This window comes from Schistocerca cancellata, chromosome 3 (genome assembly GCF_023864275.1).
Source record: "Schistocerca cancellata isolate TAMUIC-IGC-003103 chromosome 3, iqSchCanc2.1, whole genome shotgun sequence".
In the NCBI taxonomy this organism is placed as follows: Eukaryota; Metazoa; Arthropoda; class Insecta; order Orthoptera; family Acrididae; genus Schistocerca; species Schistocerca cancellata.
The window spans coordinates 443,141,489-443,168,363 of NC_064628.1; the positions used below are offsets into that span (position 1 = coordinate 443,141,489).

General features: G+C 43.6%; 1 protein-coding gene across 2 annotated transcripts in view; it reads right to left on the bottom strand.

Annotated features, from left to right (window-relative positions):
• LOC126175199 (LIM domain only protein 3-like) overlaps positions 1-26,875 on the bottom strand; it is a 348,240-nt gene that overhangs the window by 87,570 nt on the left and 233,795 nt on the right. For both annotated transcript variants that reach the window (XM_049921798.1, XM_049921799.1), the window contains exons 2-3: positions 15,840-15,933; positions 5,009-5,146 (exon numbers count right to left, since the gene is read on the bottom strand). In XM_049921798.1, coding sequence (XP_049777755.1) covers positions 5,009-5,146; positions 15,840-15,928 — 227 coding nt within the window. In that variant the 5' untranslated portion in view covers positions 15,929-15,933. The remainder of the gene's footprint in view (positions 1-5,008; positions 5,147-15,839; positions 15,934-26,875) is intronic.

A 26,875-nucleotide genomic window follows, 5' to 3' on the forward strand; every position in this document is an offset into this window, starting at 1 on the left:
ACCCTAATACGACTAGATACGACTCTGACAGGTGACACGTGCGTAAACAACCTGTCTGATCACCTGCATCCATTCATGGCCTTTCTGCATTCAGACGGACTTTGGCAATTCCTGGAGGACAATACGACATGCCACACGTCCAGAATTGCTAAAGAGTGGCTCCAGGAACACCCTTCTGAATTTAAACACTTCCGCTGGCCACCAAACTCCCGTGACATGAACTTTATTGTGCATATCTGGGGTGCATTGCAATGTGCTGTTCAGAAGAGATCTCCACTCCCTTGTACTCTTACGGATAAATGGACAACCCTGCAGGATTCATGGTGTTAGTTCCCTCCTGCACCATTTCAGAGATTAGTCGAGTCCATAGCACGTCGTGTTGCGTCGCTTCTGCGTGCTCGCGGGAGCCCTACACAATATTAGGCAGGTGTACCATTTCTTTGGCTCTTCGGTGTATTTTAGTGTCTGACGGAGGTGAAACAGGCGTGGAACAACACAAAAGCATTGGAGCACACAAAAATCCCCTATTTCTTCAGTTCAGAAGTGCCACATTCGCAAAATTCCCGACTTTGTTTAGAAAAACTCCTGGCAAACATTATCTGTTCCCGACCGACTGCGCGCACTTTGATCGAAGTACAAAAATGGGATCGTATTAATTTTTGTAAGAAAATATTATAAAAAATGTACAGTACTGGAAAAAATGCGACACTCATAAGTACTGCGCCCATTGGCACCAGATTATTATATACGCTACTGAGGTGTTGTAGTGTTAGTAATTCATTCGTCACAGTCATCGGCGATCTGATGCTCAGGATTCCTATCAGTGAACCATTTGCAGGCTGTAACTGTGCTGAGTTCAAAGATGAACAGTGTTTGTAGCATTCGTTCTAGGCTACAAGTATGCTTCACCGATAAGTACGTACTCCTGTTGAATTGAACAGCTTCAGCTATTTGAACTGGTTCGCATGTTGGTCCACAGGAAGCTGGATGGACCTATCGTCGGATTGCTGCATGTGTTGATCATGTTGTACCGGTAGTACGTCAGGTTCGACGCATTGTGTCAGAGGTGCTGGCAGACCGAATTTCATCCAAGGATGAAATCCAGGCAGATGTTGGAGCTGCGTCATCAGGGACCATTAAGAACTGCCTGCGTGTAGCATGATTAAGCTCAAGTGAGTCACAGGAGATGGAACTTCAAATATATTAGTACGAGCCGGAAACTAAGCAGCAATAAACTGTTTTGGTATTCCGAGACGAACGTAACGAAAAGATATGGTTCGTCAGCGAAGCACTTCAAAGAAAGTATTTCTTCGGTTATACTAGAGACGTCACCAACTTTGCTTTAGTGTCGACGAACAGTTAATCTTATATACAATACAAAACATTGTTTACATCGAGTCATCTCTGATCTTACGAAAACAACCAAAAACGTTGCATCAACATTCATCACTATTATTTGACGGGAAAAGAAACGAATTAATACGTCATTGAGAGTATCCACCTGTTTTACAGTCCAATGATTTCTTACGCGGGCATCTATATTAATTACTTTGAGATGTTGCTGACTCCTTTCGAAACCACACTGCTGGCCACCGTAAATGCAACACCCTGAAGGAAGCATCCGAATCAAGTGAAATTTACATCATGAGTTTGCATCGATGAGATATGCAACTGATTAGAATTTCAGCGCAGACGCACATCACGCGCGCCTGTGGCGCCACCTCATAGCGCCATTTAAGGCTTGGCGATTTCGACGAGTGTACGTTCGGCACGTGTGTTTACCTTGTAGTTGTTTCACAAGACGATCAGTTATGCCTCGTAGAAACCAGCGAACATCTTTTGATCAAGTATCCGAGTTCGACATAGGAAGGATAGTGGCTTACCGAGATTGTGGATTATCATACAGAGAAATCGCTAGTCGTGTTGGACGAAACCAAACAACTGTAATGCGGATATGTGACCGTTGGATGCAGGAGGGTACGACGGACCGACGTGGTCGATCGCATTCACCTCGGTGTACCACTGCAAGTGCTGATAGGCAAATTGTGCGCATGGCAGTGACAGATCGCTCAGTGACATCCCGAACCATAGCACAGCACATTGCGTCTGTAACGCATCATCCAGTGTCTGCGCGTACCATTCGACGCCGTTTACAGCAGAGTGGTCTGTCCGCAAGACGTCCATTGCTTCGCCTACCATTGACGCAGAACCAAAGACGTCTCCGTCGCCAATGGTGTGATGACAGACGGATGTGGACGGCAGAATGGAATGACGTTGTCTTTACTGACGAGGCACGCTTCTGTCTGCAGCACCACGATGGTCGGATTCGAGTGTGGAGACACCGTGGAGAGAGGATGCTGGACAGCTGCATTATGCACCGCCACACTGGTCTTGCACCGGGTATTATGGTATGGGGCGGTATTGGATATTACTCTCGCACGCCTCTAGTACGCATTGCCGGTACTTTAAATAGCCGGCGCTACATATCCGAGGTGCTGAAGCCAGTTGTCCTTCCTTACCTTCAGGGCTCGGCCCCAGCCATATTTCAACAGGATAATGCGCGACCACACGTGGCACGCATTGTCCAAAGGTTCTTCGTCAATAACCAGATTGAATTGCTTTCCTGGCCGGCTCGCTCCCCGGATCTTTCGCCGATAGAAAACATGTGGTCCATGGTTGCTCAACGAGTGACCCAAATGACATCCCCAGCTGCCACACCAGATGATCTTTGGCAACGTGTGGAAGCTGCTTGGGCTGCTGTACCCCAGGAACACATCCAACGTCTCTTTGACTCAATGCCGAGACGTGTGGCAGCGGTGATCTCCAACAATGGCGGCTACTCTGGCTACTGATTCTGGCAGGAACCACATGTCACAGACGTCTGTGAACGTAATCATCTGATACTCGGTCAACATGTTATCTACAAAATAAATTTTGTTGTGCTACCTCTTGTCTTTCTTGGTGTTGCATTTACGGTGGCTAGCAGTGTATATTTTTGACTTACGAATCCCAGAGTGGGGAAAAAAATGTTTCCAGAAGTGCTTCGAACACGTAAAGAAGTGTACACCTTTTAAAATGTAATATTTCGGAGCAAAATATTACGATTTCAACCCAAAAGAATTTTTTAACTTAAAAAGCGAGCTGTCGTAAAGTGTGTTCTAAAAACCCTGAGTCAAAATTGCATAGGAAGCTGACGATCCCAAATACGGTGATGTGGAAAACGTAAAGTAAAAAAGAAACTTTCGCGTGATGTTTTACTACCAAGTAACATAGCTCGAAGGTTGTATCTTACACAGAAAAAACTGCTACAATATAATACAGAAGGTAACTGATAGTAATAAGCAACGAGATGAACAGAGATCTCACAGTTCATGATGCTATGTTACTTGTTAGTGACACAATATGTGAAACTTAGTTTCGTTCTTAAGTTTTGCACTCTAGTGTAAGAAATCAATGACTGCAGATGAATATTTCAGGCAGTACGAGTTCTTCAGATGGCGTGCGCATGAGACATTTATTTAGTGACGCAAAAATAACGCCAAGGTCTGATTAATAAGGCATAAGATAAGACTAGGTATGCCTGAAAAAATTTGAACATCTCTCTGTAGAATGCTTGTCGATACTCATTGGTTAGCTCCCAGACTGAGATAACAAATGCAGTGAGAACCAGAATTCCACCGACTAGACTTTGGGGATTATTCAGGGATAATTTCTAATTATTTAGCATAAAGAATCAGTGATCTCCAGTGGGTCATAATAGAGTAGCAAAGTAGTTGTAATTTCTTCGGTTTTTGTAGCTGAGTTAGTTTTGTGCTGTGAAAATACTTTCACAAAAGGGACAAAAGCCTCAAATATGTAATCAACACAGAACAGAGAGTTGTGCAGCAACCCTCAAACGAAACTCAAACAATTACAGCACAGTGTTCTGGCCACCGCTGTGGGAACGGCTCGACATAGAGTCGCTCAGCCACCCTCACATTGCATTCAGTGAACTCGTACACTACGTGCTCACTGGCCAGCTGTAAACCTACTCAGCCTGTTGCATATCACTGTTGATGTACAGCTAACGCCACATTAAAAACAAACACAAGGCAGAGCTGAGCAGTATTGAGTGCAAGCTTGTGGGTGAAGAGTAAAGTGTATTCATTGCTGTCAACAGTGAATGGACCAGGTGTGTTTCAAAACAAGACACATTGCGCATATCGTCATCACTTGCCCCGTGGTGCAGATATTTTCAGTATAATACAGATTCAAAGATAAGTGGGGGTAAGAAACCAAGGAAACGCAATTAGTCTGCAACGGGCCATTGGAGGTTAAGTGTCCGCGACGGCAAAATACTCAAAAGTATCCCGGTCCCGAGTTCGAGTCTCGGTCCGGCACAAAGTTTTAATCTGTCAGGAAGTTTCATCCCAGAAAAAAACTTGTAATTTCGTCGGTGGAGGTTCATATTGCATTTCTTATCCTAATCTGGAAGCTATAGGACCAATGACCTCTCTGTTTGGTTCCCTCTCCCGAATCAACCAACCAGCCAGCTGGAAGCTAATTTCTTAGTATCAACACGCATTTTTCAGAAAGACTTTCAGCATTTTTCAGGCACAGATTTGCGTATTATCTTACGTCGTATTCAAGTGTCCTCCACATCATTTTCCAGACTTTTTTCAAGACTTCGTATTGCTGTAATGGTCGCCTTCGTCCATTGATGTTTTTTAAGATCTTCTTGGTAACTCGTTTCGTTTTTTAATAATTTATAAAAAAACGAGTAGAAAAAAATCGTTTAAATCGCTTTTTCTCCAAACATTAACCTTTAGAATGGATACATTTCTGCATGTGTTCGAAGCAGTTCTGGAGACATTTTTTTCTACTCTGATGTTCGTACATGTGTGGTTTGAAAGATGTGTATACTGGTTAATACTGTCTTTTCACCACTCTGGAATGAAATGTTTCCCTCTTGTGATGTCCTGCAACAGCACCCTCGGAGTGGGGATGCTGGTCGGCTGGCAGAGCTCACCTGAGGTAGTCGCGGCGGCACAGGATGAGGTCGGCCTTGGTGTAGAGCGTGGAGCCCACCTCCCCCAGGCGGCAGTCGCAGCAGCCGCACTTGAGGCAGTCCTCGTGCCAGAACAGGTCCAGCGCCTTCAGCAGGTACCTGCAACCACATCAACAATGCTGAAAACAGCGGAAACCCTTGCAACAACCACCATCAACATATACACAGACGGAAAAAAATCACAACAACAAAAATAATTAATGCAGAGTAATGAAATTTAGGGAAAATATTTATCTACGTAACATTTATGAATGTGTAACATTGCAGGACCACAATCCGTGCAAATGAGAAATGCTGGTACATTAATAATCACTATAACCACCAGAATGTCGAATTAAATCATGCAAACGTGCATGCGTTGTGTTGTACAGGTGCTGGATGTCAGTTTATGGGATGTTGCACTTGGTCCGTCTCGATTGGAGACAGATCTGGTGATCGAGAAGACCAACGCCACATGTCGACACATTGTACAACATGTAGGGTTACACAGCGGTAGCTGAGCGTGCATTACCCTTTTGGAAAGCACCTCCTGGAAAGCTGTTCATGAATGGAAACAAAACAAGTAGAATCACTAGACTGGTGTAAAAATTTGCAGTGAGGGCGCCTGGAAAAACCACGAGACTGCTGCTGCTGACATACGAAATCAAACCTCAGACCATAACTCCCGATCTTGGTTTCGTGTGTCTAGTAGGCAGACTGGTTGGTTGCATGCCCTCAACTGGCCTCCTCCCAACCAACACATTGCCGTTACTAGCACTGAGGCAGAATCAGCTTTAATCAGAAAACACAACGGATCTCCACTCTGCTCTCCAATCCAATGAGCTCTTCCTTGAAACCAATGAAGCCGCAAATGGTGGTGGTTTGGGGTCAGTGGAATGCACGCTTCAGGACGTCTGCCTCGGAGCTATCCTCGAAGTAACCGATTTGTAACAGCTCGATGTATCACTGTGGAGCCAATGCTGCTCAAATTGCTGCTGCAGATGTAGCACGACGCACCAGAGCCATGTACCAAACACGACTGTCTTCGCTCTCGTTAATGCCACGTGGTCGCCCGGAGCTCGGTCTTCCTGTTGCAATATATTCCTGTGGTCACCGCTGCCAGCAATCATGTACGGTGGCTACATTCCTGCCAAGTCTTTTTTGCAATACCGCAGAAGGAACATCCAGCTTGTCGTAGCCGTTTTACACGACCTCGTTAAAACTCAGTAAGGTGTTGACAGCGGCGTCTTTGTCGTCTTAAAGTCATTCTTGACTTACAACGTCCAATCTCAAATGTAACTAATGCTCACGACCTTTACAACGTGTATTTAAAGCATACCTGACTTACATGCTCATAGTGGCGTTACTAGCGCCGCTTGAATAGACATCATCCTGCAGACGTAGAAACATGTCTACCAATTTTTGTTTATGTCACACAATACCTTCTTGGTATTGCGATTTTTTTCCGTCAGTATATTTTCAGATATGAACCCCCAGAAGCTGAATCCCACATTGCGGACAGAAATACCTAACGAAATATGAGGTAACTATACTGTAATGATGTGCAAGTAAGAAGGTGAGCCCACGATGCTTTCTGCTCGTAGAGGATTTCCGGTGACTGGCAGCAGTGTAGTGACCGCCACATCGGGTAGCTGTTTCTGCTTCTGACTCAATGCTAGACAAATTTATATGCTGGATAAACTATCACTTGGAGGACCATAGCATTTATTAACGTAAACTTTGTCGTGTTAGCTTTATGCCAATCATAATCAGGACTACAGTGGCTGAGAACCTTAACCGTGCGTAAACTAAAATGAAAATCAACCCTATACATTCTACGCACACGCTACGGGCAGACGCGTCAAATAATGTTACTGAAAGGAGCGTCAGTTCCTACACTACTACTCTGCATCGCCCAACCTTCGGCCTTATCAAGTGCACACCAGTATAAGGCAACGTAGTGAAACATTGTGTTACTTTTTGTTCAAGTATCCACTTGTTTTTTGATGTAGGTCAAATCATAATATCCAGTGTTAATATTCCATCTCTGAAGGACTGCAAAAAATAATTTTCAACCATTGCCTTAATCACTTTATTATTAGACTGAAATTTTTTTACCGTACCTTTTTCCTTAACTAAAGCAATCAATAAAGCCTTTCCCTGCTGCTCTAATATGTACATACTCTCACTTCCTGTTACTCTCCTGGATCCACAGACCGCAATCGGTTTTGGCCTTGTCAGGTAGCCTCCTCCATGGAGTTCTGCCCTTGAAATCGCCATCTCTTGTTCCAACGTGTATGCATCGAAGAACTTGGTCACCTCGTCTTTCCGTCTTATTTCCTGTCTTCCTAAAGGTCTTCGTCCTTCACGTTTCTTCTCTGTCCCATCCCTCAGTCTTGATCCCTCCTCTCACTACAGCCGTGGCCAGCACTTTTCAGTCCCCTTGTCTTAGCTCCCGCAAAAACATCTGGTTCATTATACTCCTCCATGAGCTCCCTGCAATTTCTTCCTCACCATTTCTCCTCCCTCACAAATTGGTTCAAATATCCTTTGCAGGATGTTACTTTCTGAAACCTTTATTTTCCTCTCCGTGTACTTATCTATTCTCCATATTTCTGCCCCATATAGTAATACAGGTATGATTACACTTTTATGTGTCCTTATTTTGTGTCCTCTTGAAAACATGCCGGATGACAGTGATTTGTTGAGTGGATATGACTGTCTGGATGTCGTTTTAATCCTGACTTCTATTCCTTGTCTCCCATCGTTTCTGTCGTTTGCCACAACCCTCACACATTTAAACTCTTCTGTTTCTTCAAACATGTGGTTATCAGTCTGTATGAAATCCTGTATTTTGCCTTGTGATTTCTTTCTATCCTCATAAATTTTGTTTACTGTCATCTATATTTCCAGCAATTAGTATTATCTCATTTACAAAGGCCAGTACCACCATTTTTAATCCTACGCAAATTCCCTTTTCTGCTTCGCTTGTTGCATCTAGTGTTCTCTGTATTATTAAGTTGAACAAAAGTGGTGATATTCTATTTATCACCTCACTCTTGTTTTTGTTTCAAAAGTCATCTCTTTCTAGCCTTCCAGTGCAACTTTTACAACATTTGCAATCTGTTTTGCTATTCCAAACATCTGCATTTATTCCACAATTTTACTCTGGTTGTACTATCATGGGCTTTCTTAAAATCAGCAGACAGTATACCACTCTTTTGTTGTATTCTCAGTAATATGATATAGACTCTTTAAAAAAAATTAAATTTCAAAAATGGTTCTGAGCGCAATGCGACTTAACTTCTGAGGTCATCAGTCGCCTAGAACTTAGAACTAATTAAACCAAACTAACCTAAGGACATCACACACATCCATGCCCGAGGCAGGATTCGAACATGCGGCCACAGATAGAATATTTCAGTTTGAATATCTAATCAGAGGTGGATCGATTCTTCATAAATCCCGCTTGTCTCTCGTCCATTCACTCTTTTAGAAATGATTTCAATCTCTCCTGGAGAATCTTGGCGAACATTTTGTAGGCTGTGCTGATTAATGAGATGCCTCTATGTTTTCTACATCCTTATCGCCCTTTTTATGGAGCGGCACTATGATCGCTTCTTTCCACTCAGCTAGCATCCTTTCTACATTCCAAAAGTTGGTCACGGAATTTTATCTCCTCCCTTTTTAAGGAGTCCCGCTGTTGTTCCATCTCTAATATACACAGAATTAGCAAGTTTTAATGTCGAACAGTTAAGAGGGACTACAGAGAGGCACCTATGACCTTCACAAAATGCATCAGATGTATAACATGTCAATCTCAATAGAAAATGCAAAATGTCTGTGGGAAAAACCAATAAGGACAAAAATAATAGTAGAAAACAAGATCATGAAGTAAGTAGATACAGCTACATTTTTTGGGACAATTCTAAAGTAGGGAGGAAACCTAGACAAAAAGTACAAAATTGAGAAATTCAATTGCCTAAACGGTAATATTATAAAACATCTCCAAAACAAGGTATGGACAGAAACTTCCTTAAATTGCATACCTATGTTGGCGCCAACGTTGCTACATGGGAGTGTATCTTGAGCAATGCAAAATAAAAATAAAATTCGACTACAGGCGAAAGATATCAAACGCCTCAGGAACACAGCAGTATACACAAAGATTATAACAGAAATACTGATATTTTGAAGGAAATGAAAATATTTAAAAAAACGAAAAGTTTGAAGAAAACAGGCAAAAATGGATATCCCACGCGTTGTGAATGGAGAAGTCATGATGAACACTATATTTTTGGCAATATACTCTGCAAGATAAAAAAGCAGTATAAAGATGGAAGGATAAAATCTAGCTGCAACAGGTGGCACAAAGCTTAAGGCATGACAGATCTCTTTTTCTTTCCACGACAGGACCAGGCAGAATTCACAGGATGAAAGATATAGGTAATAGTTTAAATTCTATAACAAACAACTGATAAAATCTCTCAGCTTCCTGACTATCAACAAATGTATGTGGGCACATGAATCCTCCTAATGTAAGAAGACACTTTTTTCATTATTCAGCCTTTTGGTCCACAAGGCTTGTGTAGTGTTCTCCAGGTGTTGTTTTCCTATTTTACAGAGATCCCAAAAAACAATGGCTTGTGTAGTGTTCTCCGGGTGTTGTTTTCCTCTTTACAGAGATCCCAAAAAACAATGGTTATATCCTATACCGAAGATAAAATTAAATTTTCTTATTTTCGAGCAGGCGAGTGGGTTTGATGCCCTATTGTGTTTACTATTTCTGTCACGCAGCGGTGGACTCAGGTTCCATCTAGAGAAACGAAATAGCATACAAACTTCATATGTTATCTTTGAAATGGTAGAAACACTGCTGAAATATTTTCTCCGTTTTGCCTTTGATCAATGGTGAATAAGAAAGCTTTTTCCAACGTTAAATTTTCATGTAAATTGACTATACTCTTTCATTTCGTCATTAATTTCATACATTTCAGACACCGATCGTCCAGCATCATACTGCGCACTTTTTTCGTGTTTTCACCTATGAACTCAGTTTGGAAACGCCCTTCACGTGGATCATCTTCAAAAAACGTAAAGCCACTTTTTCGATTCAGTCACTCATTTCTCAGCTATGATGTGCTCCTGTTATTACAGAGTCTCTCCGCTCTACAGTTCAGAGTAAAGTGCGTATCATTACAATGTTGGCTATTATAAGGATCAAACTCAAATAATGAGTTACATCTATGTAATCCCTCACCCAGTACCGAATGTGTTAGGTCTTCTGGTGTCTATAAGTCCTCGTATAAGCTAAAACCAGAGAAACACAAAAAATTGTGGCAAGTAAAAGCGGTAGCATGCAAGGGAAAACAAAATGCAAACAGAGCTTTGAATGGTTAACACATCAATTAGCCCTTCCCTTCTAGCCATGAATTTAAATCGCATCCCGCGGCACTTCTTTATTTATGAAACTAGGTCGTTTAACACCCATGATCAAAACATTTTTGGGAAAATCTCTGAACGAATGTCTCACAGTCAGTGGGAATACTGTTGAACGTAAATAGGTCACACACGGTACATTTCAGTAGGATTTGTTTCTTCCTTTCACACAAACGTTTTCTTACCGAATACTACACTTGAATACTTTTTCAGTTTTCTGTTTATTAAGTGGATCATCATTCATGTCTTTGTTAACGAAGTTAGCTAGCAGTTGGACATCTGTTTGCTTGTACACATCTCCGCAGCCGTTGTTCACCCCCGCCATATATGGCCTTTTCGAAATGTGTGGTTACATATTTGTTCTAATTTAAAAGTTGATGGACAAGTAACTAGTGCTCCAGAGAATCCAACGTGATGGTGGTCGGAAGTCGTAAATCCGATGCTCACTGTATCATACAGCATTCATGGATGTAAAGCAACAGTAGACCAAATGACCTACCGTAATGTACACTTTTTTTTCTAAATTAACGTTCCACAATACTTGAGCTACGCTACTAGCATATTCTAACAACGCAAAAGGGGAACTTAAACTAACCAGCAAATTTCCTTTTATTTTTTATACAATTACAGTTTACGCTATATTCATAACGGATTTCGACCTACATTGGCCATCTTCAGATGCTACAACAGGGACGAAAAGAGAAAAGTCTATACCAATGTACCTTAAAAATAAGAATTTGCCTCTTCTGTTAGTAAGCTAAATATATGCAGTTCACAGCTACTAGTCATGTAGGCATTTGGTAGACAAAACCGTTATTACATGCGTCGTCAAACTGAATTTAATAACAAAAATTAAAGATACATTAACCTAAGATTTTCTCGTTTTGCTTTTGCAGTACATGAACACAGCCAGTGTATGCCCAAACGGGTCATGATTGTGTCATAAATGAGACTGTGTCATAAATAAAAGTAAGTTTACCATACATGAATCACGGACCTACTTCGATCATATGAGAGACCAGAGAAATGGACCATTTGTATCAGAAACCACATCACCTTAACTTTTATCTTAGTAAAATTTCAATTTCAGTGGTGAAGATACGAATAAACAATACTTTAGGTAAAATGAGGAGACACTGTGGTTTTCGTATAAACAGTAATCGTAGGTTCTAGCGGAAAATCTGTTGTAAGTCACGAGTTACTTGATAGTAAAGCCGTTGGACATAAACTCTTCCAGCAAAAAAAAAAAAAAAAAATGTGAAGTGGATTATCCTTACTACGCAATACAACCTTTCCACACCAATAAAAACCAAATTCAAAGAAATATTTTTCTTGCGTAGTCGATAACATTTGAATGAATGTACAACATAGTCCAGAATCTAAAGGCAAGCGTTTCCTATGTCATGCAATAGAGGGAAGAGTTCATATACTAAAGGCAAGGTTTCATATACTGAATAATAGTAAATATAAGCTGTTTGGTCACTTAATATTTCAGTGGAGGATAAGAAAGTAAAACTCGACTTTGAAATTTATTTTTTGCAAGAGAAACTGAATTGATAGTGCGAGACAGCCTTCAAACTTTTTAAAAAACAAAGAAATAATATTCTGTACACATCGTTGTATGTATCCTACATATATTCTTATTGTCTGCACACTGGACTCGCATTCGGGAGGACGACGGTTCAATCCCGCGTCCGGCCATCCTGATTTAGGTTTTCTGTGATTTCCCTAAATCGCTCCAGACAAAGGCCGGGATGGTTCCTTTGCAAGGGCACGGCCGACTTCCTTCTCCGTCCTTCCCTAATCCGATGAGACCAATGACCTCGCTGTTTTGTCTCTTCCCCCAAACCATACAATCCAATCCATCTTATTCTCTACACAATTAGCATGCGTTCGAACCATTTCTGTAAATATTTTCTTATCTCTCTAATGCTGGTACCGCAAATACAAGTTTTGGAATGCTCAAAGATGCTTTATCACGAAATCGACCATCTACATCTACACTTACATACATACAACGTACGTACCCTTCCCCCGTCGGAAGTTTGAGTCCTCGCTCGGCATGGGTGTGTGTGTATTGTCCATAGCGTAAGTTAGTTTAAGTTAGATTAAGTAGTGTGTAAGCTTAGGGACCGATGATCTAAGCAGTTTGGGTCCATAAAATCTTACCACAAATTTACAAAAAAATTACTTAACTACCATACGGTGCATTGCGGAAGTACTCTGTACCACTACTAGTCACTCCTTTTCCTGTTCCACTAGCCAAGAACGACTGTCTATACACCTCTGTAGAGCCCTAATTTCTCTTTCTCTCGCAGTCCTTACGCGAAATATACGTTAGCGGCATTTGAATCGTTCTGTAGTCAGCTTCAGTTGCCTGTTCTCTTAATTTTCTCAATAGTATTTCACGGAAAGAGCATCGTCTTCACTCCAGCAATTACCATCTGACTTCACAGAGCATCTCCGTAGTACTCGTGTGTTGGCCGAACCTAGCAGTAACAAATCTAGCATCACGCCTCTGAATTGCTTCGATGTCTTCCCGTAATCAGACCCGGTGGTGATCGCATACAGTCCAACGGTACTCAAGAATGGCCCACAGCAGTGTTCTTCACGCGGTGTCGTTTACAGATAACTTACGCTTTCCAGAAATTCTCCCGAAGTCGACTATTCGCCTCCTCTATTAACGATCTTACATATTCGTTCTGTTCCATGCCGCTTTGTAACGTTACGCCTAGATGTGTAAACGACGTGACTGCGTGGAGCACTTCGCCCTAATATTGCATTCGAACACTACAGGACTGCTTTTCTTGTTCTTTTGCATTAACTTCCATTTTCCAACAGTTAGAGGAAACTGTCAATCATTGCGGCAAATGGAAACTCTAAGTCTTCCTTTATCGTCCTACTATCAGTCAACGACGACACTTTCCCTTAGACCACAGAATTAGCAGCAAACAGTCGCACATTGCTACTCCCCTTACCGGTCAGATCACTTATCTATGAAGAGAACAAGAGAGGTCGTCCTCTCGTACACCTCTGGGGCACTCATAACGATACTCTTGTCTCTGATCAACACTCGCCGTCCAGGCCACCATACCGAGTTAGTCTTGGAGCTACTCACATGTCTGGGAACCTTTTCCGTATGCTTGGACCTTCGTTAACAGTCTACAATAGACCGGAAATCTAGGAACATGAAATCTCCCTGGCGTTCACCATTCATTGTTCGCAGGATATAATGTGAGAAAAGGGTAAGCTGAGTTTTGCAAGAGCGATTCAACCCAAATCCGTGCTGATTTGTCGTCAGTAACTTTCCTGTCTCAAGGAAGCAACAAAAATTACTCAGGAAAATATACCTTATTTCTCTCTGCGCAGAAATCTGGTTTCTTTCACATCACTTATAGCAAATTGTGACGTAGCCGTCGACCACAGAACATTTACGGGCTGTTAGTCAGCAGACGCCGTTAAAAGCCATCAAGCAATTTATGTGAGCAATGCAAAAATGCTTCTACAGGAGCACGGAAAATGCGAATATGATCCTGTCCAAAACATTCTGACTGAAAAGTGGATTACCAGCTGCTCACTCAATCCTTCCTCAGAACCTTCAAACATTTTCCCAAAAATCTGAGCATACGAAGATATTCGCTGTCTTTTTAACATGTAGCTGACCTCTAACCCCTAGAAGCTCCCATAACTGTACCTCGCTCACATCCACTAGTCCACTGCTGTGAGTCGATTATACAAACCCACATCCACTTGCCGATTCTCACTCACTCATTCAGCCCATCTCATTGTCATTACCTCTTTGTGCATCCCTGTCACTTTCTCCTGTCTCACAGCACAGTCTCCTCCGTTCTGTCCTGCTACTACCGTCTCCTCTCACTCTCATGCCTCCGTCTTGCTCTGTCTTACTGCTAATATCTCTCTCATTCTTCACCACTACTACTGTCTCTTCTTACTGTCATTTTCTCTTTTCCTCGTCGTCATTTCTCTCCTACGGGCACTAAAACTGTTTCGTCATTGTCAACTATGTACCACTCCCACATTGTCCCTCTCTTTCTCTCACACTGCCATTGTGTCCTTAGCTCTTTCCATAACACAACTACTGTCTTCCATTTTCCAATATTTGTTATTTTCTGTCTCTTTCCCACTGCCACTGTCTTCTTCTCTCTCTGCATAAAAAAGCGCGAGTATGTTAGTAAGCCGAACAGCGTGAGAAAATTTTTAAAGATTCTGGAAACGCACTTCCGCTAGAGTCTGTAAAACTGGGGCATAATGGCCTTTTTTGTTCTCTGATAAGAGCATTTTTCCGCCGGTTCACTTCTTTTCCCTGCTGCAGCAGGGCATGTTACCCATATGAAAAGAATTTTATGGGTTAGTAAAACTATGTTTGATATTTTACTTATGTGAAACTGAAATAATTCAAAACTAATTTTACACCTCATTCTGAATTTTGTGACAGCAAAAATTTTACATGTGCTTCAGTACTACAACGCGGAGTCCCCAGAACACTTCTGATGAAAACGAAGGGACGTTTCACAATATTTCTCTGTGCTACGTCACTTTATAAACTATATTTTCGCCTTACGCCTGGTTTTGCATGCGTATTTTACGTGTACATGTAGGGTAACTGTAAATTCTGTGTCTGGGAAACGGATAACGATATCAAAAAAATTTTAAATGTTGCTTGAGATCGGTATCTTACCAATATATCGGCAAAATTTCAGCCTTTTGCTGTGCATAGCCGTCTTGGAATCTGCGACTCGGTTTTGGTACCCAAAAATCATATTTTTGGGATGTCTCTCGATAACTAATACGGATTTTTGAAAACAGAAAGATGGAACTTCTAGATAAATGCTTAGAGAATGTACCGTTAAATTTTGATCAATTTGCTGCAGCTAGTTATTTAGATATCCGCTGCTGAAGGCGAAGAAATCGCGAATAATGCTTTTTTAGGGTTTTGCGTGGAACCACCCATGAATTAAATGATGCCTTTATAAGCCTCTTAAGGTGCCCAAAAGACCACATGTAATGCAAAAATAAAAAAAAATTGGGGGCTACCCAAAACATTTTACCCTGCCTTTGTATCACAAATAGAACCCGATGTATGAGCCCGGTAAAATCCTGTTTTTATGCGCGACGTTTCGGAACATGTTGATAGCGCATGCCGTCACATGCATAACGATAAACTTTGTAATTTCAAATGACAAGTAATAATTAAAAGAAAGTCTTTAGTCAAACAACTTTCTGAGCCGTTTAGGCGCCGAGAATGACGACACTGTAATAAAGGTTCTCCATTTATGTATGTATATCTATAAAACATATTTTTCCTGGGCTACTTAGGAAGAGAAGACACTTGCAACCTCGGGTGCAGACTCACCTCTCGGTGATCTTCTTGCCACAGCCAGCGCACTCCTGAGGCGGGCTGCTGCTCTTCTGCGGCTCCGCCTTCACGTCCATCGTCATCATGAAACCTGCAACAAACAATGAGGTAATCATAAGGTACGGAACAAGTGTCAGTTACCTGTCACCTGTCAGCTTAAAATTTTAGAAAAAAGAAAGGGAAGTTACAGATTGATCTGGCTCGCCCGGCTAGCCGCGCAGTCTAAAGCGCTGCTTCCCGAGCGGGAAGGAGTGCCGGTGTCCGGCACGAATCCGGCCGGCGGATTAGTGTCGAGATCCGGTGTGCCGGACAGCCTGTGGATGGTTTTAAGGCGGTTTTCCATCTGCATTGGCAAATGCGGGCTGTTTCCCCTTATTCCGCCTCAGTTACACTGGGTCGGCGATTACTCCACAAACACCATTTCCACGTACGCGTACACCATTATTACTCTACCACGTAAATATTTGGGGTTACAGTCGTCTTGTATGAGATGTTCCCAGGGGTGTCCACTGGGGGCCGAACCGCCCAATAACCCTGGGCTCGGTGTGGGGCGGCGGTGCGGTGGGTGGATTGCTGTGGCCTGTTGTGGGGTTGTGAACCACTGAGGGTTACTGCGGGACGAAGCCTCTCCGTCGTTTCTAGTTCCCCGGCTTAATACACACACACACACACACTCACACACACACACACACACACACACACACACACACACACACACGTACATACATACATACATATAGATTAATGCGCAGCCATAGAAAAGGTTTCAGAGACGGAGAATTAACCCAGAAAAGAGAGCTGCAGGAAGCTTGCGGCGTCCTATTCAAAGGAACCCTACATTTTCTCTGCTCGCCTAAGAATACTTGGACCGAATTTGAATCCCACTACTCTCGAAGAAGAAGACATTCCAGTACCTTAATAGGTCTTCAGCTTATTTGGTAGCCATCAAAAAGTAGATAAAAGAGTACTTACCGCTTATGCACAATCAATACATATTATGAAAATCGATGTTACATGTTCCACATCTCCTCCTAAACCAATGGACCGATTTCAGCCAAACTTTGTACACATACTACTTACTGTCAGCCAACAATCGCTGTGGGCGTAAGAACCACTTTCCTTATTTGAGGAGATGTTAAGTCATAAATACTAAAATGTGTGAAAAACTGTCACATCATGTATGTCGTTTAAATTCATTACTTCTTTGCTACTAACTCTGTTCGCAACATATTTCGCAGACATTATGCACATATGCCGCTGAGTCTACCCACACAAATATAACATTGTACGGCACATAGTTCAAGAGACATGTCATAAACAATGAGATGTTTAAAAAAAGGCACATCTGCTTGGAAGCTTTAATACATTTATTCGCCCGCATCTTGTGGTCGTGCGGTAGCGTTCTCGCTTCCCACGCCCGGGTTCCCGGGTTCGATTCCCGGCCTCGTGATGGCTGGGTGTTGTGTGCTGTCCTTAGGTTAGTTAGGTTTAAGTAGTTCTAAGTTCTAGGGGACTGATGACCATAGATGTTAAGTCCCATAGTGCTCAGAGCCATTTGAACCATTTTTGAACATTTATTCTTTACTACTAAGACTAAGCAGCTACCAGACAGTTATTTTCAAGTGACAGCAGATAGGCGTTACAGCACATGCTCAGCTACGTTTACATATGAACCCTGTTCCAAAATTAAATACCGATTTTACCAGTTTTCGTGTTACAATTTGATAATTAAAAAATGCCATGCTTAGATGCACAATGCTTCAAAAATCTATTAAAAGGACGTCGTATTTTTGTGTATTTTGAATGCGGCATTGCTACATAAATGTATAAACTTCAATCCATCTGTAAAATCCTACACTTGTAAGTATATCGTTGTCATAAAACACCTCCGCAAAGCACTTACCACAAGTACACTATTGTAGTGGAGCGGGAATGTTTTGCATGTATTATATTTATGTTGATCAATTTTATATTTGAATTCCAAGATGAAAGGGCTATTTTGTATAACGACAAACTTTCTTTTGTATGAACATAGTGATATATTTTTTGTCTTGTACTTTGTGCCTTAGGATTTAATTTTTTGCTGTCGTCTCCAACTGACTTAGATGATCTCAGTATGTAGACACTGATCAGATGTGAAATAGATGAATGCTTGGAAACGGGGTCTTCTACATATATGTGTTGGCTTTGCACTGTTCATTGCTCTTTTCTGATTTTCTGAGAACAATGTCTGAGCTAGGTAGAGAGGGCAATCACGAGATGTATTATGCTATTAAATCAGACAAAGTACTGTGTCAGTCTCTGCTGTCGTGTTATGCACTAAACCACTACTAGTTCTCGGTCTTATACATTCTGGAAGACTACGGTTCAGACCGACGTCCGGCCGTCCAGATTTAGATGTTCCTTGATTTTCTTACATCGCTTAACGCAAATGCCGGGGTGGTTCCTTCGAAATGGCACGTCTGCTTTCCTTCTCCATCCTTCCCTAATCCGAGCTTGTCCGCTGTCTCTAATGACCTCGGTGTCGACAGGACGTTAAACACTAATCTCCTGCTCCTCTTCCCTCCTCCGATCTTATATGTTAAAGTTCCGGGAAATGCTTCCACGAGCTTCAAGTTGAAATTAATCTCCTGCCTCTTTAAATTATCATCATTCCTGTATAATGTCTGTCAATTGTGGAGAAAACCAATGGTACCGAAATAACTTAGAATGTGTGTTCTAAAACATTTTCGCTCTTTAATTAGTGAGTGTTAATGAAACCAATTAAAAGCCGAGGTATATACGGTACAGAAAATCTTTACAAAATATATCATTAATATCAACTAAGGAAAATGTATTATAGTGATAAAATATTATAGCCTGCTGGACTACAATATACGGAAGAATGTCATTATATACCGTTATGGCGCAAATAACACAAATTAAGAAATAACGGGCCGCGTAGAGGAGATAGCAGACAGGAGTCGAAATGTGTCTTCTGACCAAAAAACATTGTGTTTTGAGGAAAGGAGATGTGTAAAAGAAAACATTTTTTTATACTAAAACAATCAGTATATTTGAAACAAAATATATTATTCCATACCAGTCACCCAATGCGCCTGCTTAATCCCCTTCAAGTGAACATTTCTGTATGTTCGTACGTACAGCATAAACAGATCTTACACTGTATCATAAAAGAAACAAAACATCGGAGAATATTCCAGGAGCATCGTGATACGCCCGCTAAACCCGCTGGCCAGAAAAGGCGATTAGGACTGTGGAAAGGGCCAAATAAGGTTGGGTTCAGTTTCATCTTGAAATTGAAATTTATTATAATTTAGTAACACCTTTAAACCAAAACGGCACATAGCCGAACCTTTACAACTACGAGTTTCAAAATGCAATTCTTTCACGGCTGAAGGCCTCCAAACAAGAAATCTTAAAAATCAACAAGATAAAGTGGCAGTTAAAATAGCCAATAATTATATATATCACAGCTAGGTGGAAAGCCTCAAAGCAAAAGTATTAGAACAAACATATGCAAAGTGCAATACAAACGGCTGAAGGCCACAATTAAATTTCAAAATTTTAAAATACACTCCTGGAAATGGAAAAAAGAACACATTGACACCGGTGTGTCAGACCCACCATACTTGCTCCGGACACTGCGAGAGGGCTGTACAAGCAATGATCACACGCACGGCACAGCGGACACACCAGGAACCGCGGTGTTGGTCGTCGAATGGCGCTAGCTGCGCAGCATTTGTGCACCGCCGCCGTCAGTGTCAGCCAGTTTGCCGTGGCATACGGAGCTCCATCGCAGTCTTTAACACTGGTAGCATGCCGCGACAGCGTGGACGTGAACCGTATGTGCAGTTGACGGACTTTGAGCGAGGGCGTATAGTGGGCATGCGGGAGGCCGGGTGGACGTACCGCCGAATTGCCCAACACGTGGGGCGTGAGGCCTCCACAGTACATCGATGTTGTCGCCAGTGGTCGGCGGAAGGTGCACGTGCCCGTCGACCTGGGACCGGACCGCAGCGACGCACGGATGCACACCAAGACCGTAGGATCCTACGCAGTGCCGTAGGGGACCGCACCGCCACTTCCCAGCAAATTAGGGACACTGTTGCTCCTGGGCTATCGGCGAGGACCATTCGTAACCGTCTCCATGAAGCTGGGCTACGGTCCCGCACACCGTTAGGCCGTCTTCCGCTTATGCCCCAACATCGTGCAGCCCGCCTCCAGTGGTGTCGCGACAGGCGTGAATGGAGGGACGAATGGAGACGTGTCGTCTTCAGCGATGAGAGTCGCTCCTGCCTTGGTGCCAATGATGGTCGTATGCGTGTTTGGCGCCGTGCAGGTGAGCGCCACAATCAAGACTGCATACGACCGAGGCACACAGGGCCAACACCCGGCATCATGGTGTGGGGAGCGATCTCCTACACTGGCCGTACACCACTGGTGATCGTCGAGGGGACACTGAATAGTGCACGGTACATCCAAACCGTCATCGAACCCATCGTTCTACCATTCCTAGACCGGCAAGGGAACTTGCTGTTCCAACAGGACAATGCACGTCCGCATGTATCCCGTGCCACCCAACGTGCTCTAGAAGGTGTATGTCAACTACCCTGGCCAGCAAGATCTCCGGATCTGTCCCCCATTGAGCATGTTTGGGACTGGATGAAGCGTCGTCTCACGCGGTCTGCACGTCCAGCACGAACGCTGGTCCAACTGAGGCGCCAGGTGGAAATGGCATGGCAAGCCGTTCCACAGGACTACATCCAGCATCTCTACGATCGTCTCCATGGGAGAATAGCAGCCTGCATTGCTGAGAAAGGTGGATATACACTGTACTAGTGCCGACATTGTGCGTGCTCTGTTGCCTGTGTCTATGTGCCTGTGGTTCTGTCAGTGTGATCATGTGATGTATCTGACCCCAGGAATGTGTCAATAAAGTATCCCCTTCCTGGGACAATGAATTCACGGTGTTCTTATTTCAATTTCCAGGAGTGTATATTTCAATAATCTTTTAAGGCAGAAGGCCGCAATGTTTTCGCTTAAGGAGAAATTGAGAAATAAGGTTTTAAGCGGCTGAAGGCCAATTTTCCAAAAATTCAAAAATACCTTAACCTTTGAATTTTCTATGGACAAACGCACACTAAATGAAACAGCAACGCAACGACAATAACTAACTTTAAGAATAAGGTTCTAAGTGGCTCAAAGCCCACAATTGATTTACATAAACTGATTTACACATAACACCAAACAAGTTCTTTCTTTTAAAACATTGGCTATAATAGATTACCGACAGACCATTAAACACCCATGAAAAGGACAGTACAGACAACGGCACTCAATCGTCTCCAGGGGGGGTGGAGGGTGGGCCTACCATCGAAACATTAACGTTCACTTAGGTGAGACAGATAGTGGGCCCAACTACACTTGATGCGTTGCTAACCCAACCCAGGGACTGCCACGGACCGACCGACAAAACGACTTGCTTGTCACCAATCGGAACATGAGAATTCAAACACTATGTTACGGGCGTGATTATCCACAATCAAATATGTGTATGTATTAAGCTGTCAAAACTGCACACCCTGTTGGACAGCGACAACAGGTGAGGACACAACACTGCCTGAAATTACGTTAGTGGCCAGGGCAGGTAACCAAAACACTAACGGCCATGAGGCAGAAAATTCCGCTGGTGCACCTGAATTGTAGTCAACCAATATAGTTAATTCCACCGCATGGCGGCTAAATTTCAGCAATACAAACACACTGTGTTGCTCACAGGGAAACCTCCCCAACAGCGAACCACCGAAAAGAACCACAGAAGATAAATGGAGGTGGCTTGGGTACTTAAAACACCACTCAAATTTGACGTCCTGGGTCGGTGAGCCACGAAGCTCGTAGCGATCGGACTAGTCCACACACGATCGACACTGCGCAGGGACCGCCGGCGGACCCAGCCGACTGCATGGCTCGGAGATATCTTCCCTGGTCCGCAACAACCCACCGACTCCTCTCAGAATGCCGACAACATCTAGAATAGTCGTCAGTGGGAATAACGCCAACTACACACACAAGCTGACAAACATTTGCACGAAGACCTGAACGATACCCAACAGTAAATAAGCACGCACGAAGACAAATCGCCCGCGCTCACACACACACACACACACACACACAGCCGACTCATGAACGATCGGTGAGCCAAAACGCGTCGTCCGGTAGGATGACCGACCGACGATCCGCCAAGACGGTGGCCCGGCTCCAGTGATGTTGGCGCCAATGTCGGCGCAGACCTCACAGCTCCAATCCGACTGCACTAGTGCCGCATTGCAACTCCCCGACTGGCAGGTCCGGACTGAGCTCCAGACGCTTTCCAACGGACTGGCAGCCCGAACTCGTGATCCGAACTGGCTTGCGACAGACAACGACCTGGAAGTAATAGCAGTCGAGCAAAGATACTACGAGAGGCGATATATCGATACGCGCTGCTAACGCCGCTCACGGCAAAGCAGCAACTCAGTGACAGTAGTACTTGAAGTTAACGTAGAGAGGTGGAAGTACGTTAAAAACAGGGTGTAAAATACATCATGGCGGGAATACGAGCCACGCACGGCTCACAACGGAATTTTGTAAACCACACTAAAAATCATAATTCGACTTAAAGTGCACATTCTAATGGGCAGATTCGGACTGAAGCACCTGGTATTAAGCTTTTCGGTATTGTTTTGGGGATGATATTCGTGGAGTACTCTCTCGTTTTTATGACGACATAATACGTGTCTGCTAATGGTATACACGGCAACGGCCTTGCCGCAGTGGATACATCGGATCCCGTCAGATCACCGAAGTTAAGCGCTCTCGGGCATGGCTGGCACTTGGATGGATAGCCGTCTGGGCCGCCATGCGCTGTTGCCATTTTCCTGGGTGCACTCAGCCTTGTGATGCCGATTGAGGAGCTACTACACTGAACAGCAGCGGCTCCAGTCAAAGAAAGCCAACATAACGACCAGGAGAGCGGTGTACTGACCACATGCCCCTCCTATCCGCATCCTTATCTGAGGATGACACCGCGCTCGGACGGTCCTGAAGGGCCACTTGCGGCCTGAAGACAGAGTGCTTTGATGTTATACGCACGAGAAGATGCTAATGTGCATTTGAAATCGAGAGAACAGTTGAAACTCGCCAGCAGTGTGTAATGAAACCTGTGTTTCAAAAACTGAAAACTCAGCGAAAAAGAGCAGTTCATTTTAGTTGTCTAATACAAGCCAGATTTCATTATGAAACCGACAATAATAACTTCAGTGTTGTACAAGACGATTTATGCTGCCAATAACGTGCAAGTAAAATCAGATCAAAAAGTTGAAACTAATAACGCGTAATCTTAGTCTTCTACGATTATGTGAGTGTATTTTTATTCAGTTGATAGCTTCCAGTCGCAGAAGTCCTTTTGTTTTCGTTTGAAATGAGAGCTGTACACGATGAGAGAGAGAGAGAAAAAAAAGAGGGAGGGGACAAAAAACACCAGCATAACGAAACGTAAACACAGGTCACGTGCAGACTATCCCCATAATCCTACTCATAGAGCGATAATGAGATCAACTAAGGAGAGCTAGATAATATTTACCTCGTGGAACTGTATGCTTGCTATTCAGTGCTTCAACAGCTAATCGCCACATTTCAAGGAGCCAGAAGCGGGAAAGGCACTGCTTAAATCCGACTTCACCTCTGCGTATGCACATGACCCCACTGGCAGCTGTTTCAACGAAACTCACATCACTATAGAGCAGTGGTTCCCAATGTTGGGGAAATTACCCTGTGAGAAGTGAAATGTAATTTTCCAGGAGGTGAAAACGAAAGTGTTCAGCTATTTTTTGCTAACGAAATTACGCTATTTTTAAGAGATCAGTACTATTATCAGTATTTTTTTTTCCAAATACTAGCATTAACGCATGGGGCAATGTTACACATGGTACAGGTTTTGGAACGAATATATGAACATCTTACTCCTGTAGTCCACTGACTACACTCGTATATTAATTCCGTTCGTAATATTCGATGTCTCAGGAAAGTCTGCAACTGTGTTATTCAGGAATTAAATAATGTAAACTGTTCCAGTTGCTTGTTTTTTCACGCTTAGCACAACGCGTCTCGAGAATTTATTCTCAAGTGCATTTGTGCATTTGTTTACACAAATATTTTTGGTGATGTTTGTATGTGTGATGCAAGAGAGGCAGGAAATCAGATATACAAACATCACCAAAAATATTCAGCTGAATACCTGCACAAATGCACTTGAAAATAAGGATAAATTCTCGAAACGTATTATGCTAAGCATGAAAAAATAAGTCAAATGGTTCAAATGGCTCTGAGCACTATGGAACTCAACATCTGAGGTCACCAGTCCCCTTAGAACTACCTAAACCTAACTAACCTAAGGACATCACACACATCCATGCCCGAGGCAGGATTCGAACCTGCGACCGTAGCGGTCGCGTGGTTCCAGACTGAAGCGCCTAGAACCGCTCGGCCACAACGGCCGGCAAAATAAGTCACTGGTGCAGTTTTCATTATTTAAATAATGACTACATACATATTTTCTACTATGCATCTACCACAATAAAACTGAGTCTTATACATCACATGCGCTTAAATATCTCATCAAAATTCCATCTGGAGTTCTACGGAGTTCCTGCGACAGACCAAAAATTTCTTCGTTGTTCACTTCGCAACAATAAACGAACTAATTGACAGTACAACTGTAAGTATGCATGGCAGTTCCACTGCTGTATGGCCTACGTTGTGCTATTGTTATTATTAATATTGTTAGTGAACAATGGTCAGACACAAAAAGTTCAGAAGTAAGGAGTCCAACAATGAAGTTATTAGCAAACAGTAAGCCAAAGCATAGCTCTGACTGTGGGCGTGGTATGTGGGTGAAACAAGTGACGCTACGGGAAGGAATGATACAGAAATAGCATGTTTTGTAACACTTCTACCAACAATATGGAAAGTAAGCTTTCGTTTATGAAAAGGAATTTTAGGTAACACAATAAACTAAGAATCTTTTCATCATTCTGTAAATAAAAGATTGTTAGAATGATGAGGGGGCGCTCAACTGCGCGGTTATCAGCGTCCGTTCAAATTCCCAACCTTTGCTCAGTCCAATCTCGCCACTTTCATGAATGATGATGAAGACAACACAAGCACCCAATCATCTCGAGGCAGGTGAAAATCCCTAAACCCGATGGGAATCGAGCCTGCGACCCCGTGCTCGGGAAGCGAGAACGCAACAGCGAGACCACGATCTGAGGACAGGTTATTAAAAGTATGCAGTACCAAGTGTCTCACTAACTCATTAGTTCGTCTTCAAACAAAATTCTTTTTCACTCTAAAGTTTAGTTAGGTGCTAATGTTGATAATGGTGGGGGTGGGTGGGAGAGGGGTACTAGGTAATATACGACTGCTGTTAGAGGTAATGGTCTCAGAAAGGTTGGGAACCACTGCTGTAGAGGCTATTGTGTTAGCAGATATAGCATCGAAAGCAGTACATCCTGCCGTGATACCAGAATAAGATCACACACATGAGGAGCAACGCAGACGCTTTTAGTTCAAATTTAAGCTAGGAGTATCATAAGACGAGAATTAAAACATGTGCACGGGCACTACAATATTAATTGGAAGTCAAAAAATACTTGCTCATGATCCGCAGGTGAAAGACGCACGGCTAGACACGTGTTGTTCTGATGTGGACCGCCGCTCAGGACAGAGACACTAACAGACTGTCACTCCGCCAGCCAACCTGGGTACGTGCCTCACTGGCCCCGAGGATGGTGGTGGCGGGATGCACCTGCACGTTTCTGTGGCGTGAGCTCAAGGTTTCAGCTGAGCAAAAGTGTTTGTGGTAGCCATTGTAAACGGTACCGTTGACGGCGCGGCCGCTTGTGTTCCCAACAGCGGGCGGTACGCTTGGAAGCCGCAGCGGGCGAGCTGTCGCATCCCACGCGAGGAGGCGGGCAACCAGCTGCCGCCCCCTCCCCGTCCACCCTGGGGAGTCTCCCAGTGGGGCGCGGTCCACGGACCACCCTTTGTGCGAGTGCTCCGGGAGCGGAATGTCTGCAAGCGCACTCACTCGCTTCCAGGAAGTCTGCCCGCTGCGAGGACCTTTTGCGGACGGCTCGAGAACAGAGTGCCTCCGTCGACACACTTAACGGTCACTCTATTGGGCGTTTACAGTTTATGGGCCTCGCGACGGGTCCTCGTACTGTTGGCGGCTCGTTCTTTTGAAGGTAATGCGCGTGTGGTCCACAACCCCATCACAGCAGAGACGCATTCGGCAAGCCGCTCTCGCAGCCGCTTCCTTCCCTCTGAAAGGCGCTTGTGGTCCCCGTTACTCGCTTCCCCACTCGCGTAACGGCACTTTGAAAGCGGTGGCTACTGCAGAGGTTCCACAGCGCAACATTCGCATGTAGCATACCTTTTCATTCCGCTTCGTATACTTCATCTAAGGAAGGACACCACCAGGCCGCTTTTTCACTCTCAGTATACATACATCGAGATCTCCAAACACACTCAGCTCTGAAGAGATCAGGCAACCTTACTGGCCGAGGTAGGGTTTGGTAAGCACGAAGACAACATTAAAAACTCTCGCCGTGAGTAGGCGGGCATTTTCTTGCTGAAATGTAAGCCCAAGATGGCTTGTCATGAAGGTCAACAAATGGGGCATAGACTATCGTCAACGTATCTCTGTGTTGCAACAGTGTCACGAATGACAACCGAAAGGATCCTGCTATGAAAAGAAAAGGCACTCAAACTTTGACTCCTGGTTTTCAGGACATACGGCAAGTGAAAGTCAGTTTGGTTTCCCAGCTGGGGTGTATCCAGACACCTCTTCGGCCTGGAATGTCAATGCAATAGAATTGTCTGCAGTGATGAATCCCGCTTCTAAAGAAGTCCCAGTGACCATGGAGGACTTGTGTGGAGACGCCTGGACAGTGGTGGGATACCATCCTTACTGTCGTCCACCGTACAGTCCG